The following is a 20,269-nucleotide window of genomic DNA, read 5'->3' on the forward strand; positions in this document are numbered from 1 at the left end:
CGCACTGTAGTCTGGCTCCTGCCCTAGGTGACCCTCCTCACTGTGCTGTAGTCTGGCTCCTGCCCTAGCTGACCTCTGCTTCTCCTCCTCCAGATCGTCCACAACTGGCGTGAAGACCAGTATCAGGACGACTGCAAGGCCAAGCAGATGATGCACGAGGCGCTTAAGCTCCGGCTCAACCTGGTGAGGCAACATGAGCATCGGTGCTCTCCAGAGAAGATCCACACTCACGTCCATCTGTAGTTTCTCTAACGTGCAGTCATGAAACACGCATTGATTCACTCTCATCATGTAACCTCTTGAGCCCAAATTATGCCTAGTCTCTCGAGACTTTTGAAACCTTCGACTACAGAAATTACGTCTTGGTCGACACTAGGGATGCAAATGATTAATCGACTTTAGATTAATTGTCGATTAAGAGGTTGCTCGATCAAAATGTATTAATCACGATTAATCGCTAGAGGGCGCTAGCGCGAGAGACCGGTTGAAAACAAAATGAAGCGAGCGAAAAGAACTGCGGTGTGGGACCACTTCAACATTGTTAATTCAGGCAAAGAAGTCAAATGTTCTCTGTGTAATGCGGTATTGAAATACAATAGTTCCACTAGCTCACTCAGTTATCATTTGAGCACTGTGCATGCTGCTGTCCTGCATGGCACCACCAGTTCACTTGGTTACTGCCGCGAGTTCAGGCTGTAGTCTTAAAACTCAGGTTAGCTATTAGTTCGTTAGCGGGCTAGCTCACCTAGACTTCATAGAGTTAGCTACCTAGCTCGTTAGCGGGCTAGCTCACCTTGCTATGAATATGAATATCTCTGTCTACTCCCGCGCTAACGTGTGCCCGCGAGTTTGGCTCATGAGAGTTAGTAAGTAAGTAAGAGTTGAGTTGGCTATTTAGCTTGATAGCGGACTAGCTCACTCAGGCTTAATGATATTAGATACCTAGCTCGTTAGCGGGCTAGCTTACCTTTGCCTGATGGCTTGCCATTAAGAATGTAACTACTCTATCCCTCACTAACGTGAGCGCGAGTTAAACTTCAGAGAGTTGTGTTGGCTATTAAGCTTGTAATAGCCTAGATGCAGTTTCTTCATAATCTATCCACAAGTTAGATACAAGATTACATATATAGTTACAAGATAGGCTCAATAATATTCTGTTTGGCTCTCTATTTAATTTCTTCTATTCTTTTTTTTTTTTATGTCTGTTTCAAATGCAAGAACTGAGCCAGTCCATAATTTATTTCTTTGTTTTAAATTAAAGAATGTATTTTGTTACACCATAAAAAAAACTTTTCTGCTTTCTTTTCCTAATGCATAATTACTTGAGGGATGTATAATAGAATAGAATTATCATAATGTAATGTAATATAATAACTCAACTATTTAGCTGATATTTGTAAAGGCCCTATTGAAGCACTGAAACTCAGGTGAAAAACGCCGCTTATCAATTAATCGAAAGTCGATCGATAACATTATCAACTAATGATTAATGAATTATTCGATAATTTGCATCCCTAGTCGACACTTTTAACCGTTGCCTGGGAGTGTTAGCTACCAAGAGAAAATGAGTGACACTTTTTTTTTTTGTTGGCGACCAAGTATAAATTAAGCTTTAAATTCCCACTCATACAAGAAAAAGACTTCTGGTGTGGTTTGACCTGATAAGCAGATGATGCCAGTTGGAGAATGCTGAAGGGATGGCATTTTTGGAGGTGTTGCTTCTCAAGCGTCATGTGGTGTGTTACAGGTGGGTGGGATGTTCGACACGGTCCAGCGCAGCACACAGCAGACCACAGAGTGGGCGGTGCTTCTGCTTGACATCATCAGCAGTGGAACAGTTGACATGCAGTCCAACAAGTGAGACACCAACTATGACTCATACCTCAACACTGATGCCACACTGTGTACACTATAAAGCAGATACCAGTGACTGTCTGTCTGCCTGTCTGTGTCTGTCTGTCTGTCTGTCTGTCTGTCTGTCTCTGTGTCTGTCTGTCTGTCTGTCTGTTTATATGTCTTTGTCTATCTATCTCTCTCTGTCTATATGACTTTGTCTGTCTGTCTATCTCTCTGTCTATATGACTTTGTCTGTCTAGCTCTCTCTGTCTTTATGACTGTGTCTGTCTGCCTATTGGTGTATTTGTCCTTGTATTCATCTGCCCTCCATGAGTCTCTAACCCATCCCTCCTGTCTCTTGCCCTCTCAGTGAGTTGTTCACCACAGTGCTGGACATGCTGAGTGTGCTGATCAACGGCACTCTGGCGGCCGACATGTCCAGCATCTCTCAGGGCAGCATGGAGGAGAACAAGAGGGCCTACATGAACCTGGTCAAGAAACTCAGGGTACAAACCACAGCCCACTTATACAGAACCCACAGCCCACTTATACAGAACCCACAGTCCATTTATACAGAACCCACAGCCCATTTATACAGAACCCACAGCCCATTTATACAGAACCCACAGCACATTTATACAGAACCCAGAGCACATTTATACAGAACCCACAGCCCATGTATACAGAACCCACAGCACGTTTATACAGAACCCAGAGCACATTTATACAGAACCCACAGCCCATTTATACAACCCACAGCACATGTATACACCCCACAGCACATGTATACACCCCACAGTCTATGGCAGATATGTTCTATAATGCAATGTAGTGAGAAAGGCTAGTCTTCATTTGATCAAGATGGATTCCAGGTATGGATGTTCTATTTTGCATGATCTGCATGGATTAGTGTTTGAAAGTCACCTTACCTGATATCCTGTCTGTGAGGTGTACATTAGATATCTGTGAGGTGTACATTAGATATCTGTCTGTGAGGTATACATTAGATATCTGTCTGTGAGGTGTACATTAGATATCTGTCTGTGAGGTATACATTAGATATCTGTCTGTGAGGTGTACATTAGATATCTGTCTGTGAGGTGTACATTAGATATCTGTCTGTGAGGTGTACATTAGATATCTGTCTGTGAGGTATACATTAGATATCTGTCTGTGAGGTGTACATTAGATATCTGTCTGTGAGGTATACAATAGATATCTGTCTGTGAGGTGTACATTAGATATCTGTCTTTGAGGTGTACATTAGATATCTGTCTGTGAGGTATACATTAGATATCTGTGAGGTGTACATTAGATATCTGTCTGTGAGGTGTACATTAGATATCTGTGACCTGTACATTAGATATCTGTCTGTGAGGTGTACATTAGATATCTGTGACCTGTACATTAGATATCTGTCTGTGAGGTATACATTAGATATCTGTGACCTGTACATTAGATATCTGTCTGTGAGGTGTACATTAGATATCTGTGACCTGTACATTAGATATCTGTCTGTGAGGTGTACATTAGAAATCTGTCTGTGAGGTATACAATAGATATCTGTCTGTGAGGTGTACATTAGATATCTGTCTGTGAGGTGTACATTAGATATCTGTCTGTGAGGTATACAATAGATATCTGTCTGTGAGGTGTACATTAGATATCTGTCTTTGAGGTGTACATTAGATATCTGTCTGTGAGGTATACATTAGATATCTGTGGCCTGTACATTAGATATCTGTCTGTGAGGTACATTAGATATCTGTCTGTGAGGTACATTAGATATCTGTCTGTGAGGTACATTAGATATCTGTCTGTGAGGTCAGTGTCTGAACTCCATGCTGTGTGCGCTGCGCGGCTCTGTCCGTCCGTGCAGAAAGAGTTGGGGGATCGTCAGTCGGAGAGCCTGGAGAAAGTGCGTCAGCTGCTGCCCCTGCCCAAGCAGACCCGTGATGTCATTACATGTGAACCCCAGGGCTCGCTCATCGACACCAAAGGCAACAAGATCGCCGGCTTCGAGAAAGAGGTATGGAAACCCCCCCCCCCGGTCTCCTGAGTAACAATTAAATGAGCTTGTGGACATTTGGGGACAGATTAAATGGCTTTAAGCTACGAGGTCCCTGGAGGTGAAAGTGTTACACTCCATGGAAACAGAGGCAATTTCCTCTTGCTCAATTAAACTAAAGGCAATCATTTTGGGCCAATTTATAACTCCTGAGGCAGAGATGGCTTTTGGGCTTTTACTTATCAATGTTCGCATGATCAGATTTCATCCTGGAACTGCTGAAAAATAGTTCTTACACTTGGATACACTCAAATGTCTATGAATATTTCTTTTGCATTTGAATGCATAAGATAGCCATTTGAATGGCCAACTAGCTACACCTAGTGTTACATATCAGTCACAACTGAGCTTGAGAGGTTTGCAAGGGAGGCTAAGAACTAGTTTGGAGATCGGATGCCTAACAACCCTATTAGGTAGAAGAGTTCTGTTTTAATGCTATTGATGGTTTCAGACTATGTGAAGCGTATGGAGAAGGCTTTAGGGAATAATGCCATATTCACATACACAATGACGCAGTACACGTCTTTCTGATCCCTCTCTATCCTTCTTGTCTCTACCCAAACAGGGTCTTCAGGTTTCCACCAAGCAGAAGATCTCCCCGTGGGATGTGTTTGAGGGCCTCAAGCACACGGCTCCGCTCTCCTGGGGCTGGTTCGGCACGGTGCGCGTGGACCGCAAGGTCACCAAGTTCGAGGAGCAGCAGCGGCTGCTGCTCTACCACACGCACGTGAAGCCCAAGCCACGCAGCTACTACCTGGAGCCCCTCAACCTGCCGCCTGAGGAGGAGGAGCCGCCCACGCCCGTGCCCCAGGAACCCGAGAAGAAGATGGCCGAAGCCGTCAAGGCCGAGAAGAACGTCTCCACTGTTCCGGCCGAGCCCAACAAGAAGAAGTCCAAGAAGAAGAAGCAGCCGCCCGCCCCTAAAGTGGAGGTAGGTCTACACAGGCAGGCTTTGCACTGTGCAGCAGCTAACCACACTGAAGTGTCTGAACAGTCACACCCACTTTGCTCATTCTCAGTGTTCATAAGGTTATTTTTAGAGTCTACTAGAATAGATTTCCATGCTTTAATGTTTCCACCATCTGTCTGAAACACCCTGTTTTTGAAGCAGGACTATGGCCGCAACCCAGCAGTGGTCCCCTATCCAGGAGGAATGTCTCAGGACGTGATGATGAGCCAGCAGCCTCTCTACAACCGCATGGGTTACAATCAAGCCTCCATGAGCATGTATGCTCAGAACCAGCCCCTGCCACCAGGTCAGTCTGCCCGCTCCTTCCCATCCTCATGAAGGCTATTCCAGCTAGAATTAATTAGAAAGATGTCAGATTTGAAATGGCTATATACAGTGGGTACGGAAAGTATTCAGACCCCTTTACATTTTTCACTCTTTGTTTCATTACAGCCATTTGCTAAAATCGAAAAGGTTCTTTTTTCCCCCCGCATTAATGTACACTCAGCAACCCATCTTGACAGAAAAAAACTAAAAAAAGAAAAAATGAAATATCACATGGTCATAAGTATTCAGACCCTTTGCTGTGACACTCATATTTAACTCACATGCTGTCCATTTCTTCTGATCCTCCTTGAGATGGTTCTACTCCTTCATTGGAGTCCAGCTGTGTATAATTAAACTGATTGGACTTCATTAGGAAAGGCACACACCTGTCTATATTAGACCTTACAGCTCACAGTGCATGTCAGAACAAATGAGAATCATGAGGTCGAAGGAACTGCCCAAGGAGCTCAGAGACAGAATTGTGGCAAGGCACAGATCTGGCCAAGGTTACAAAAGAATTTCTGCAGCACTCAAGGTTCCTAAGAGCACAGTGGCCTCCATAATCCTTAAATGGAAGAAGTATGGGATGACGAGAACTCTTCCTAGACCTGGACGTCCAGCCAAACTGAGCAATCGTGGGAGAAGAGCCTTGGTGAGAGAGGTAAAGAAGAACCCAAAGATCACTGTGGCTTAGCTCCAGAGATGCAGTAGGGAGATGGGAGATCACTGCAGCCCTCCACCAGTCGGGGCTTTATGGCAGAGTGGCCCGATGGAAGCCTCTCCTCAGTGCAAGACATATGAAAGCCTGCATAGAGTTTGCCAAAAAACACATGGAGGACTCTAAAACTATGAGAAATAAGATTCTCTGGTCTGATGAGACCAAGATTTAACTTTTTGGCGTTAATTCTAAGCGGTATGTGTGGAGAAAACCGGGCACTGCTCATCACCTGCCCATTACAATCCCAACAGTGAAACATGGTGGTGGCAGCATCATGCTATGGGGTTGTTTTTCAGCTGCAGGGACAGGACGACTGGTTGCAATTGAAGGAAAGATGTATGCGGCCAAGTACATAGATATCCTGAAAGAAAACCTCCACCAGAGTGCTCAGGACCTCAGACTAGGCCGAAGGTTCACCTTCCAACAAGACAATGAACTGCTAAAATAACAAAGGAGTGGCTTCGGAACAAGTCTGTGACCATTCTTGACTGGCCCGGCCAGAGCCCTGACCTAAACCCAATTGAGCATCTCTGGAGAGACCTGAAAATGGCTGTCCACCAACGTTCACCATCCAACAGGACAGAACTGGAGAGGATCTGTAAGGAAGAATGGCAGAGGATCCCCAAATCCAGGTGTGAGAAACCCAAGAAGACTCATGGCTGTACTAGCTCAAAAGGGTGCTTCTACTCAATACTGAGCAAAGGGTCTGACCATGTGATATTTCAGTTTTTCTTTTTTAATAAATTTGCAAAAATGTCTACATTTCTGTTTTTTTCTGTCAAGATGGGTTGCTGAGTGTACATTAATGCGAAAAAAAACTAAACTTTTTCTATTTTAGCAAATTGCTGTAATGAAACGAAGAGTGAAAAATGTAAAGGGGTCTGAATACTTTCCGTACCCACTGTATATGAACTGAACTGAGGGTGCAGCAGACACCGCAGAGAGTGAGGTTGTTGATGCCAAGTGAGATATTACTGTTAAGGCTTGACATATTGTTTTTGTGCACACAAACTGACGTCAACATAGCGCCATTGCCTCTAATACCTTAGAGGTGCGTTTGACTCGCCACTGTTCTATACTATAGTTGTTGCTGCTGAGAAACCTACCATCTTAGAGGTGCCTTAGAGAGGCCCTGCTCACAGCCTCCTTCCTATAGAAATGCCTATAGAGAGGCCCTGCTCACAGCCTCCTGCCTTAGAGAGGCCCTGCTCACAGCCTCCTGCCTTAGAGAAGCCTATAGAGAGGCCCTGCCCACAGCTTCCTGCCTTAGAGAAGCCCTGCCCACAGCCTTCTGCCTATAGAGAGGCCCTGCCCACAGCCTCCTGCCTATAGAGAGGCCCTGCTCACAGCCTCCTGCCTTAGAGAGGCCTATAGAGAGGCCCTGCCCACAGCCTTCTGCCTATAGAGAGGCCCTGCCCACAGCCTCCTTCCTATAGAAATGCCTATAGAGAGGCCCTGCTCACAGCCTCCTGCCTTAGAGAGGCCCTGCTCACAGCCTCCTGCCTATAGAGAGGCCCTGCCCACAGCCTCCTTCCTATAGAAATGCCTATAGAGAGGCCCTGCTCACAGCCTCCTGCCTTAGAGAGGCCCTGCTCACAGCCTCCTGCCTATAGAGAGGCCCTGCCCACAGCCTTCTGCCTATAGAGAGGCCCTGCCCACAGCTTCCTGCCTTAGAGAGGCCTATAGAGAGGCCCTGCTCACAGCCTCCTGCCTTAGAGAAGCCTATAGAGAGGCCCTGCTCACAGCCTCCTGCCTTAGAGAGGCCTATAGAGAGGCCCTGCCCACAGCCTTCTGCCTATAGAGAGGCCCTGCCCACAGCTTCCTGCCTTAGAGAGGCCTATAGAGAGGCCCTGCTCACAGCCTCCTGCCTTAGAGAAGCCTATAGAGAGGCCCTGCTCACAGCCTCCTGCCTTAGAGAGGCCTATAGAGAGGCCCTGCCCACAGCCTTCTGCCTATAGAGAGGCCCTGCCCACAGCTTCCTGCCTTAGAGAGGCCTATAGAGAGGCCCTGCTCACAGCCTCCTGCCTTAGAGAAGCCTATAGAGAGGCCCTGCCCACAGCTTCCTGCCTATAGAGATGCCTTAGAGAGGCCCTGCTCACAGCCTCCTGCCTTAGAGAGGCCCTGCTCACAGCCTCCTGCCTTAGAGAGGCCCTGCTCACAGCCTCCTGCCTTAGAGAGGCCCTGCTCACAGCCTCCTTCCTATAGAAATGCCTATAGAGAGGCCCTGCTCACAGCCTCCTGCCTTAGAGAGGCCCTGCTCACAGCCTCCTGCCTTAGAGAGGCCCTGCCCACAGCCTCCTGCCTATAGAGAGGCCCTGCTCACAGCCTCCTGCCTTAGAGAGGCCCTGCTCACAGCCTCCTTCCTATAGAAATGCCTATAGAGAGGCCCTGCTCACAGCCTCCTGCCTTAGAGAGGCCCTGCTCACAGCCTCCTGCCTATAGAGAGGCCCTGCTCACAGCCTCCTGCCTTAGAGAAGCCTATAGAGAGGCCCTGCTCACAGCCTCCTGCCTTAGAGAAGCCTATAGAGAGGGCTTGCTTACAGCCTTGTGCCTCCTGTCTATTTTGAATGCTTGCCAGCTGCACCATGTGACCAAGTCAAAAAAAGCGTGCCACATGCCAGCAGTGGCGACAATTGGCATGGCAACAGCGACAGTAAAATCCCCCTTTTTGTCTGAAGACTCTTTTAACCTGTGTGGTAAAGCTGACTGGCTGTGTGTCTTTCTGCAGGAGGACCCGGGTTGGACAGCCCTTACAGGCCGCGCAACATGCAACCAAACAAGCTGATGCCCACGCGGCCCGCCTACCCTGGCATGGTGCAGATGCCGGGCAGTATGCCGGGGATGATGCCGGGGATGCAGAAGGATCAGTTCCCGATGGGCTACAAGCCACAGGCGCCCATGGCTCACAACCAGATGCTGCGGCAGCAACTCCAGGTCAGATTGGTGAGTCTCATGCGACTCGGACGCGTGTAAGACAGCCCATTTCGAGCGCCAGGGATGATGGGATTGATGTTGGGGTAAAAATGTTCGAGTTTGGCTTGTAGTGATGCCAGCACTATTTTTTGATGGTCCACTTTAGTCAACAACTTCTCAGTCCCAAAAATGTAAAGCTATTAGATGATTGGTTGAATCATGTTTGCTGTTATTCAGTAATACAATCTAAGCTGTTGGGAGGACCTGAAGCACTGAATGTGTGTTTTTTTTTTTTTTTTTTTTAAATGCCTTCTAAATAAGTTGCCAACTGATAACTAGTGTGACTCTCACAACGAGGAAACACTATTTGACACCATCGAGAGATGAATGTTTATTTGACACCATCAAGAGATGAATGTTTATTTGACACCATCAAGAGATGAAGGTTTATTTGACACCATCAAGAGATGAATGTTTATTTGAGACCATCGAGAGATGAATGTTTATTTGAGACCATCGAGAGATGAATGTTTATTTGACACCATCGAGAGATGAATGTTTATTTGACACCATCAAGAGATTAATGTTTATTTGACACCATCAAAAGATTAATGTTTATTTGACACCATCAAAAGATGAAGGTTTATTTGAGACCATCAAGAGATTAATGTTTATTTGACACCATCAAAAGATTAATGTTTATTTGACACCATCAAAAGATGAAGGTTTATTTGAGACCATCAAGAGATGAATGTTTATTTGACACCATCAAGAGATGAATGTTTATCGGGTCTCTTCTTCAGAACCAAATGCAGATGAGACAGATGCCCTCCAATCCACAGTATTCATCCATGCAGCAGTCACAGGCAAGAGACATGAGACATATGACATCAGCATGTTCTAGTGTAATATTGGCATTCAGATATTATTTAATTAAGAAACATATTGAAATAGTTTGGGGCATTTCTTTTTCTCTCCAAAAGTTTAACAGCTATTCTGCTTCCTAAACAGGGCATCTCCCAGGGCTACACCAGCTATGGGGCTCTGATGGGGGGGATGCAGTCGCACCCCTCGCAGCCAGGGGGTATAGTCCCTCCCTCATACAACCAGAACTTTCAGGGCAACCACCCTGGCACTAACCCGGGGGGGATGGACACCCTGAGACAAATGCCACAGAGACCCAGCGGCTATGTGCACCAACAGGCACCAGGAGGCTACCCACACCCCATGCAGAACCCCCAGAGGTGAGGGTGGCCATCAGCACCATCACACCACTCATGTTGGGCTAACCTGAGTGATCACCGCTGATTTATATCCTGCAGCGTGTTGATCAGATGAATCAATGTCTATCCCTATTGCAGCTGGAAGGCTAAAAGTCATAGGCCACTGCTGTTAGCGAAGGTAGCATAGTTCATGCAGAGATTAAGTCAAGCGCCTCATGAAAACAACCAACCCAGGACTAATCAAGTTCAATTTTAAGGATTTTTGTGGATTGTCAGACTTAACAAGTGATTCCAGTTCTGTCCAGTTAAGGCTAATATATAATGTTGTGTAATATGTCTTGAGTATTTATAGTTATATTGTATATATTTTTATTGTTTTTTACTTTTCAATTGCACTTTGCAATTGTCTGAGAGCTGCCACCTCAATTTCGTTGCACTTGTGCAATGCCAAATAAATCTATTCTATTCTAATGTAGTACATGTGCTTCCATGCGCTTTTGTCGCGGCCCAGGTTCCAGCACCAGGCCATGCAGCAGTCGCAGCTCATGCACGGCGGCCACTTGGGCGGTCAGGGCGTGCACCCCACCATGCGACCCAACCAGATGCTTGAGCAGCAGCAGGTGCAGCAGCAGGCCGCCCAGGCACAACAGCAGGCAGCCCAGCAGCAGCAGCAGCAGCAACAACAACAACAACAACAACAACAACAGGCGCAGGTGCAGCAGCAACAGGCGCAGCAACAGCAGCAGCAAGCACAGCAGCAAGCACAGCAGCAGCAGTTCCTGCGACAGCAGCAGGCTCTCCGGGTAAATGCAACATGATGCAGCCATTCACCTCTCAGTCACTGCTGTATAGCCTTTTGACCAGTTGAGTTTATCTAAACAAGAGGCCATTGCTGAGGTTATTTCTGATTGCTGTGTGTGTGTGTCTCTGTGTGTGTGTGTGTGTGTGTGTGTGTGTGTGTGTGTGTGTGTGTGTGTGTCTCTGTCTCTGTCTCTGTCTCTGTTGATGTTTCCTTTGCAGGTCCAGCAAGCTCAGCAGCAACAGCAGCAGGTCCAGCAGCAGGTCCAGCAGCAACAGCAGGTCCAGCAGCAGCAGCAGCAGCAACAACAACAACAACAACAACAACAACAACAACAGCAGCAGGTCCAGCAGCAGGTCCAGCAGCAGCAGCAGCAGGTGCAGCCACAGCAGGTACAGCCGCAGCAGGTCTCTGCAGCGCAGGCACCCGCACAGGTGCAGCAGAACCAGGCCCTGGGCATGCAGGCGCTGCCGCCGCAACAACCCATGGTAAGCCATTCCAGCTCCACTCCACTGGAGAGACCACTGTGGGTTTGTTCAAATAGAATGTAGACAGTCTGACACGGTCAGTCACGCTGTTCTCAAGAGCATATGGGTCAGTTCATCACTGATGCTAGGGTTTTCATATGATTTTGAATCATCTTAATTTACTGACTGTGTCTGTGTGTGTGTCTGGGTATGTGTCTGGATGTGTGTGTGTGTGTGTGTGTGTGTGTGTGTGTGTGTGTGTGTCTGGGTGTATGTGTGTGTATGTTGCAGTTTCCACGGCAGGGGATGCAGCAGACTCAGCAACAGCAACAGACAGCAGCCCTGGTCAGGCAGCTCCAGCAGCAGCTGTCAAGTAAGACCACACACTCAGCCTCTCCGCCTCTCCAAACACTGAGCACACTGGCTGGTTTGGATGATGCCTTCTACAGTAATGATGATATACTTACGATTGGAGACAGGAATTAGTGTTCAAACATCTCCCTTCACTGTTTTTTAATATGGTTGTGTTTTCTTTCCTCATCCAACCAGATACACAACCTGGACAGAACACAGCCCCCTATTACTGAGAGAAAGCAAGACTGTGTTTCTTCATCCAACCAGATACACAACATGGACAGAACATAGCACCCTATTACTGATAGAAAGCAAGACTGTGTGTGTGAGAGTGTTTAACGTGTGAGTGTGTAACGTGTGTGTGTGTGTGTGTATGCATGTATGTTTCTGTCAAGAGGAGAGAGGTGCAGATGTGGATATGCCCAAGCAAACATTCCCTTTGCAGAGGCAGTTTGCTCAGACCATGCAGAGGTCTGCGTTTGAGAGGACTGTGACGGTGGTTCACTGAATGCTATAATGACCTGTAGCCTGTGTACAGCGCTCCGATATGGGCTGAAATCAAGCTGACTTCACAGACATAAGACATGTAATAACGATATCCAGGAAAGGCCCTCTGCTGTGAAATAGTGATCATGGAATATACAATGGAAGAGTTTATGTAAAAAAGAAGTGCAAGAAATTATAAGAATAATGCAATTTTTATTTTATTTCAATTTGTACAATTTTTTCAGTTTGGTGTATTTCTCATTAAAAAAAAAATCATGTCTGTTTTATGCCTTGGTCTATGATGTGTACGTGTTATGGTTTTATTTTGTGCTCTGCCACATACTTTGTACTTATGGCTGAAAACTGTCGCTTCTTGGAGATAATGTGTGGATCACTGCAGGGCTTGATTCAGTAGTGTGCAGCCCAGGACTGAATGCAGTGGAGGTCATTCAGCCAGCCATGGGCAGTTGGTACTGGGACAGGAAAGATTGGGAAACTCCTGCTGACCAAAAATAAAAACTTTTCCATCAAAATAGTTTCCTTGTTGCATGAAGGGCATTTGACAACTATGACAACCAATTTTTTTCAACTGGCACCCACAGACCTACCAGAACACCACCAAGGGAATCATATTCCATTTAATGGTTGATAAGTGGTTTCCGTTCTCAAAACATCAAGTTATAATCATAAACTTTTTATATTCCATTCACTCCATCATTTCTCAACTGTTGTTAAGATAACAAAGCCAAATGTAAACTAATGCAAGAATCATGAAATGCAGAAGACCATCCTGTTTGGCTTGGGTGGCTCTTGTTTATTTGGTGGCTGCATGGAAATATTAAGTGTAAATCTAATACACCTGCTTAATGTCTCACCTTAGCCAAGGGTAATTCTGTTAGTATGTGCATCTATCTAGAGGGTCACAGTGAAATTAGCTTATTGTGTCAAACCGCAACACAAGCTTTAAAAATGAGGCAAATCTGCATTTAACAAACTTTATTGGTGGCAACCACAAAAGAAGCAGCCTGAGGTAATCACTTATTGAGAGTTTAGTTTATTTTTCTTGCCCTTTTTGGGCTTCTCATTCACTATGTCTCTTTCAAGGCGGGTAAAAAGTACCCCACTGTCAGGGCCCAGCGTCCGCCCTTCAAAAGGACACTTCCTCCCGTGGTACTTCTCCAGAAAGTGGACTGCCTCCCAGGTGCGCTCCTCCGGCCTCACCCCAAGCCTGCAGAGCAACTTATCAGCCAGTCCTGGCACCACAGGCTGAAGGAGAGTCCCATAAACCCTCAGACATTCCATGGACACATGGAGGATGGTGTCATGCCACTGTTTGTCACAGGCTTCAGTGCAATCAAGCTTCCATGGTGCGTGCCTCTGGACAAAGCCATTTGTCTGCCGCACACATGCACTGATGGCCTCCAGAGCCTTGTAGATGTGAAGGCTCTCAAAGTGTTCCTGCACCACTGTTGGAAGTTCAGTGACTGACTCGACCATTTTGTAATCTTCTGGCTTGGCCCTCCCTTTGGGTTGTTTGGTGCAGCCCTTGGGGAAGGAGCTGGAACAGAAATAGGGATACACTTGTGCGGGATTCAGGGTAGGAGCTGTGCATCGGTTAAGCAGTCCTCCAAGAGCGTCTGCTAGCTCGCTGTTCAGCAGCTTGACCAGTTTGGTATCGTCATAGTCACAGTCATGCTCTGGTACCCCTTGTCTAAGAAGGAAATATCTCAGGCCGTCCACGGTGTATCTCTCCGATGTGTCAAAAGGGTCCACCACATTCCCCAGGCTCTTTGACATCTTCTTACCCTGTACAGTCCAGTGAGAGTGCACATTTACAACTTGTGGAAGTGGCAATCCCGCTGCCATAAGAAAAGCTGGCCAGTATATAGCATGGAATTTCAGGATGTCCTTTCCTACAATATGGTGGGCAGCACTCCACCACAAACTGTGGCTCTCTGGGTAGCCAACTACTGTGAGGTAGTTCACCAAGGCGTCTAACCACACATAAATCGTTTGCTCTGGGTCGCCTGGGACAGCAATTCCCCACTGAAGTCGGCTTTTCTGTCGGGAGACAGACAAGTCTGGCAGGTCGTCGTCTAGCCACTGGAGGGCAATGTGGCGAAACTTCTCTGGCTGCACTGCACTTGGATTCTCCTTCAGCCACTGCCGTAGAAGGGAACGGAACCCAGAGAGTCGGAACATGTAGTTTTCCTCTTTCATCCACTCCACCTAAGGCAAGAAAAGAGTGAGTTAAGAGACACTATGATGGAAAGTGTCATCAATGATGACAATACCATTCCCCTACATAATTGGCGTGTCATAACCATTCATTATTAGAGAACATCATAAACCAGACCTTGTGACCACTCTCAATGGAAATTTTGATTTCATTGCCATTGACATCGGTGGCTTCGGTGACCTGAGTTGGTGTGAGAAAGCTTTCATCCTGTGTGGAGTACCAGCCTTCGTAAGTCCCTTTGTAGAGGAACCCTTTTTCATGAAGTACTGTCCAGAAATGCTCCACTGTGCGGTGGTGTCTATCTTCTGTAGTTCTGATGAAATCAGTACATGAAATGTTGCTTCTTTCAAAGAGGTGTTTAAATCTGTCAGATACTTCATTGCAGAATCTGAGGGGATCCTTATTTACAGACTCTGCTGCTTGTTGAATCTTCAGACCATGTTCGTCAGTGCCTGAAAGACGTTTGCAACTTTGTGAAAACATCAGAATCAGAATGTTTAATTTAAAACACACACACACATTCAGTGTCCTTTCACTTACCAGTTGCAAATCTTGAGTTAAATCCTCGCAAGACCCTGGACCTATGCAAACAATCAGCTATTGCGGCTGAATAAAGGTGGCCAATGTGGGGAGCTGCATTTACATAGAAAATGGGGGTTGTTATATAAAATACTTTTCTAGAGATATCTGTGTGGGTTAATCGCGATGAGATCCACTTGGAAAGTACATTTGAGGAGACCTGACTCCGTGATCTTACTGAATCAAAACAACGTGCCAGGACAGTAAGATGTGGTTTCACCTTCATGTCGACCCTTTGAGACTTCCTAGACAAGGCTGTGTCGGTGAGTTGATCTTTCTATAACACCTAAATTAACCACGCATTTCATTGTTTCTATTCCAAGGCTTAATCTGCGGGTTTCCCCAAAACTCGATCACACAAGAGAGACTGCATAACCTATGCATGCCTCAATGTTACACTAGCCTCACACTTCCGGGAAGTGCGTAATACGAGCTGACGTCAAATTGTCAAACCCTTTCGCCACCAGGAGGCACTAGCTACTAACCTCACCTCATATCTCATATAGGCTATCAACAGTTTGTCGTTTACAGTTGTCATTTATTAAAATCATCGACTTGCAACGCAGTAATGTATACGACGATTTGCATTGTGGAACATTCTCAATTTAATTTCCATTTTCTCATGATGAAAGATTAGCTGACGTATACATGCTATAGGCAACTAACATTAACAAAGTTTAAATTCCTACCGTCTAGAAAGACTTGATATTCTCAGACTTGTTAACGCTAATATGCGGATCCTTTCACAATCACACCAGCAGCAGTGACAACACCTAAATAAAGATTACAGCAAGAGGGGAGAAAACGGATCTATTTTCACACCAAAAGACTCGACTCCAGGAAGTTTGGTTTCTATACGGCTGTGTGAACAGACATTGGTTTAAAGCGAAGGGATTAAGCGAGAAGTTAGCTAAAGGTTTGTAAATACGGACTCTTTTTTCATTATACTTATCGCCTTTAATTGGTCATTTGATTGGTAATCTGCATTTCCATAAGAGATTCAAAAATATATCTTCTAAGTTTTACATCACGAGTTAACCTGACACTTTAGTTAGGCGCTGATTGTGTAATAATAGTACAGAAAGGTAACTGTACCGTTGATATTAAACAAAATATTGTTATGTCTGTGGTTCATACAATGACACGATTTATTAAACGTTTTAACTAGAGTAGCCTCGGCGCGCAACACTTGAAGCACAAGCGCGTGTGTGAATCACATGATTCGGGGATAGCTGGAATCAGCGACCTAATGCACTTATCAAAGAAAATTCAGAATGGCGGTAGTGTCTAATGAACGTTATTCGATATTAACCGAATGTCTTAATGCTTGAAATTATATTTGCTCTTGTAGATGGATACTGATGTTGTGACTCGGTTTGACTTCTACATTGGATTGTCTTTGGCTGTCAGTTCCTGTCTCTTCATTGGAGGAAGCTTTATTTTGAAGAAAAAGGGGTTGTTACGCTTGTCAACCAAAGGGTCTATGAGAGCGGGTAGGCCTATGTGATGTTTTTCTACATGCTGCTAGGATACCAGTCAATCAACCTATGAAATTGCATGTCAAATGTATTTCAAGTAGACGACACTCCTGATTCTGACCAAGACCATTCTGATGCCCCTCTATTCCTGTTTAGGTCAGGGGGGATATGCTTACCTGAAGGAGTGGTTATGGTGGGCTGGACTAATAACAAGTAAGGTGCTAACCCAGTTGTTGCTGCTTTGATCTTATGCAGTCTTACACAATGATCATCTTATTTCTCTTGAACATTGTGGTCTTTGTTTTCACATAGTCAAGGGAAAGTCACTGTGGGGGTCAGTATTGTTACGAAATCTGACACAAAGAAACACTCATGAAATCAGATCAAAATTGGTGTAGAGCATCCATAGCTTCCTGTTGGTGGATAGACAGAAATACAGCTTTTAGTGGTAAAATGCTGTTTTTAATTTACATTCCAAAATAGATCAAATAATGTTTACTCTCCTCTGATCTTTACCGTTTGCCAGTGGGAGTAGGAGAAGCTGCCAATTTTGCCGCATATGCCTTTGCCCCGGCCACACTAGTGACACCACTTGGAGCACTGAGTGTTTTAGTGAGGTATGTGATTTCACATAAAGCTGAAGTGCCTCTTCTATTCTTTGAGATACATACATGTGTGTTGGTTTGTTACGTATCGTTCTGTTTTGTCAAGCTTCCAAGGTGGCTTTTTCTTATCGTGTGCCATAGTGCCGTATTGTCGTCCTACTTCCTTGATGAACGGCTGAATGTTCACGGGAAGATCGGCTGTCTGCTTTGCATCCTGGGCACCACAGTGATGGTGATCCACGCACCTCAAGAGGAGGAGGTGGGCTCTTTGAATGCCATGGCAGAGAAGCTCAAAGACCCAGGTACACTAACTTATAAAGCTGCTCATGCTTTGCTCCTCATATATACACATGAGTTTATGAACACGGTTCAGAAATGATACTGTTCTAAACATATGCATTGTTTCTGACAGGGTTCATTGTATTCGCCGTGTGTATTGTGGCAAGCAGCTTGGTGCTGATCTTCTTTGTGGCTCCGCGATACGGCCAGAAGAACGTCCTCGTCTACATTCTCATCTGCTCCGTCATCGGCTCCCTGTCTGTGTCCTGTGTCAAGGGCCTTGGGATTGGGATCAAAGAACTGTTTGCAGGCACTGCCGTGCTGAAGGAGCCTCTGTTTTGGTGTTTACTGGTGTGCCTGGTGCTCTGCATCAGTATCCAGATCAGCTACTTGAACAAAGCCCTAGACATTTTCAACACATCCATAGTCACACCCATCTACTACGTGTTTTTCACCACATCCGTCATGGCCTGTTCAGCCATCCTGTTCAAGGAGTGGCTGCGGATGACTGCGGACGGGGCCTTGGGCACCATCAGTGGCTTTCTCACCATCATCTTGGGCATCTTTCTCCTTCACGCGTTTAAGGACATCACCTTCACATGGGATTCATTACCTCTGTACCTGCGTCAGGCACCTCAGAGTTCCCCATGGGCTCAGCCATATGAGCCACTGCCTAATCAGGACGTCCCAGAGAACAGAAAGGCACCCCGGGACCCTGGCACGGACAGGAGAAACAATGGTACACTCACAATCTAACACAAAAGACAGAACCAAAGCATTTACGTATTCCCAGCAGTGAGTGGCAGGAATTGTGCTCCAAAACACTCGTAGAACACTGTAATAATTTTGGCCTCAGTTTGCCTTTTTACGCCAGTAGTGCTGAAAATGCAGCTTTCCCTTAGTTGGTGGTGCATTAAGTACTGTATGCAATGTTTTAATAGCATGCCTCGCTGCAACTTCTTTTTCTGTTTGACTTCATGTGTGATGTAGCTGGTACTTTTTTAACACATTCCAGAAAAGCCTTACATTAACTTATGTATATTTATTTCCAAAGCTAGAAATGAAGGTATGCCACCTGATTAGAATTTCATCTGAAGGGTACTGAAAACAAACAATGATTGTGTGCCATTGCACACTTATTTATTTGACCAAGCTGTGTACTAGTATTTTGTGTAGAAAATATTGCTATGATTGAAATCAGTCACATTAGATTGCTGTCTAATTTCAGACTACTAACTAAAAATGTGTGTGTGGCATGTCACTAATGTAATAAACATTGCTCAAGAATACTGTTTATAAGTAGAATAGTGACCTTATTGGTAGTGACAGAATATTAAATTAACCTATACACTGTCCAACTTCATCTGGTCTTTTAAAAGGCTTTTACCTTATGCCTAATCATTTTCACAAAAATTACAAAACAATGGCACATTTTCTTTTTTTTTTATTGCCAATGTACAATTACATGACTCATCTGAGAAGACATATTCCATCATTCCCCACAACAAACATGAAACAAACCCAAGTGTCCAAGTGATACTCGTGGCTTAGAGGTAAATGTCCCGCAGAAGTCCTAATTTTTCCAGAACAAGTAAGACAGAACCATGTGTGAGAGGATACCTCCAAGTGAAATGATTGCAGAAATGGCACCTTCTCTGCTTCACTACTAAGAGGTCAACGATGACAGATCCTCTCACAGAAATGTTGCTTCACAATTTTCCCCAATGAGTAACAGTGGTTTGAGGACATAATGCAGAATATGAGGCACTTTGTCTTCAAAATGTCACAATTGATTAGATTATTGGGTCTCACCTCACAGTATACACGCAAGCTTGGAGTGATCCAAGTCAAACTTGGTGGCCGGACGCTGATTTGTGTCGTTAGTCCATTTAGCGTTCATGCTGCTATTCGGACATCGACTCTGAGAAGGACCCTCTACTCCTTTGGGTTTGCTCAAGTCTGTTAAGAATAAACTGGCTTGTGTCAATGAAGCGTTCGACACAGTTCACAAAGCAGACCTCCGTCCTTGAGTCTAGCTTGGGCCCCGGTTTTTCCATACATTTTTCCTAGAACAGCAAGACAACACAAACCTGTTAGTTGCGTTTTTCAATAGTCACGGACATAATGAGTCTGTAAATGAATGTTGTGCTAGTTAATGTATTAACCAGTTCCTAAATGTCCTTTATAAAGTATTTATCAAAAGAGGGGGAGGCCCAAATGTTAGCAATAGCTAGCCTTGTGCAACACGTATCGTATAATTTTGTTATTAATGTTACATTGAAAAACCTAAATGCTATAATGTTGAGACCCTTATTTACCTTTATCCGTCTTCCGTTTCCCAAGCTCGCGTGTCTACAACTAAGTTAATCGCTACAAATGGGTAAGATAGCGTTAGCTGGGTAATAGCCAACCCCACACTGCCCACTTCACTTACCCAACACACTTCAGTCATTTGATGAACCAGCTGCTGAAACCTCTGCTTTTGTGACTCGATTTCGATGAAATGCTGTAGCTGTGGATCTGCTGTTACTCCTTGACCTTCCATCGCCACTTTCTTAAAACACTGGCTTCGCTACAAACGTCTTAAATATGTAAATAAAACAATTGTGCGCGATTATTACTGCAGAATAGATCCTGACCTTCACGTGTCTCGATGGTCTGCCTACATCACAGGAAACGGAAAGTAGTTTGACCAATCACATCGCACATGTGTTCATTAGAATTCAACGAGTGGACAACGGAGTTCTGCATGGTTCTGGATCGTACAACTTCTTATTAGCTGTCATCATTCCTGAGTGGCCTAAATCTAAAATGTTTAGTCTTCTCTTACATAAATCATAAGAGGACCAGCAGTTAACTAGGCTCACAAGGTTATTGCATGTGGCAGATCGGTAAAAACGTATTTTTTCACAAAGGCCGTTTTGTTCAAAGATAAAAGGAAGATATGTC

At 45.1% G+C, this 20,269-nt stretch overlaps 4 protein-coding genes across 6 annotated transcripts in view; 2 read left to right on the plus strand and 2 right to left on the minus strand.

The window, feature by feature from the left end:
• med12 (mediator complex subunit 12) overlaps positions 1–12,722 on the plus strand; it is a 36,235-nt gene extending 23,513 nt beyond the window's left edge. Inside the window, exons 32-44 of one of the 3 annotated variants that reach the window (XM_080841061.1) lie at positions 94–183; positions 1,748–1,857; positions 2,207–2,342; positions 3,716–3,865; positions 4,470–4,835; positions 5,016–5,160; positions 8,627–8,841; positions 9,615–9,677; positions 9,823–10,055; positions 10,546–10,837; positions 11,055–11,321; positions 11,592–11,673; positions 11,850–12,722. In XM_080841061.1, the coding sequence (XP_080697187.1) occupies positions 94–183; positions 1,748–1,857; positions 2,207–2,342; positions 3,716–3,865; positions 4,470–4,835; positions 5,016–5,160; positions 8,627–8,841; positions 9,615–9,677; positions 9,823–10,055; positions 10,546–10,837; positions 11,055–11,321; positions 11,592–11,673; positions 11,850–11,887 (2,187 nt within the window). In that variant the 3' untranslated portion in view covers positions 11,888–12,722. Of the gene's footprint in view, positions 1–93; positions 184–1,747; positions 1,858–2,206; positions 2,343–3,715; positions 3,866–4,469; positions 4,836–5,012; positions 5,161–8,626; positions 8,842–9,614; positions 9,678–9,822; positions 10,056–10,545; positions 10,838–11,054; positions 11,322–11,591; positions 11,674–11,849 lie in introns of all 3 variants that reach the window. The other 2 variants (XM_080841060.1, XM_080841062.1) reach the window with 2 other exon arrangements.
• A 440-nt stretch (positions 12,723–13,162) lies between these two features.
• On the minus strand, positions 13,163–15,322 carry mars2 (methionyl-tRNA synthetase 2, mitochondrial). Its single transcript, XM_080841073.1, has 3 exons — positions 14,920–15,322; positions 14,497–14,831; positions 13,163–14,369 (listed from the first exon to the last, which is right to left on the minus strand). The coding sequence occupies exons 1-3, from the start codon at positions 15,182–15,184 to the stop codon at positions 13,179–13,181; spliced, it is 1,791 nt and encodes a 596-aa protein (XP_080697199.1). The 5' UTR covers positions 15,185–15,322; the 3' UTR covers positions 13,163–13,178.
• Positions 15,323–16,309: 987 nt separating this feature from the next.
• On the plus strand, positions 16,310–18,303 carry LOC308367236 (magnesium transporter NIPA2; the record flags this gene model as incomplete). Its single annotated transcript, XM_080841085.1, has 5 exons — positions 16,310–16,451; positions 16,593–16,649; positions 16,963–17,053; positions 17,183–17,343; positions 17,454–18,303. The coding sequence occupies 5 exons, from the start codon at positions 16,310–16,312 to the stop codon at positions 18,074–18,076; spliced, it is 1,074 nt and encodes a 357-aa protein (XP_080697211.1). The 3' UTR covers positions 18,077–18,303.
• A 488-nt stretch (positions 18,304–18,791) lies between these two features.
• On the minus strand, positions 18,792–19,965 carry timm8a (translocase of inner mitochondrial membrane 8 homolog A (yeast)). The gene is made up of 2 exons (XM_080841092.1): positions 19,755–19,965; positions 18,792–19,386 (listed from the first exon to the last, which is right to left on the minus strand). Exons 1-2 carry the CDS (start codon positions 19,863–19,865, stop codon positions 19,225–19,227), a joined length of 273 nt encoding a protein of 90 aa, XP_080697218.1. The 5' UTR covers positions 19,866–19,965; the 3' UTR covers positions 18,792–19,224.
• Positions 19,966–20,269: the final 304 nt, after the last annotated feature.

Source organism: Sprattus sprattus, assembly GCF_963457725.1.
Source record: "Sprattus sprattus genome assembly, chromosome: 6".
Classification (NCBI taxonomy): Eukaryota; Metazoa; Chordata; class Actinopteri; order Clupeiformes; family Clupeidae; genus Sprattus; species Sprattus sprattus.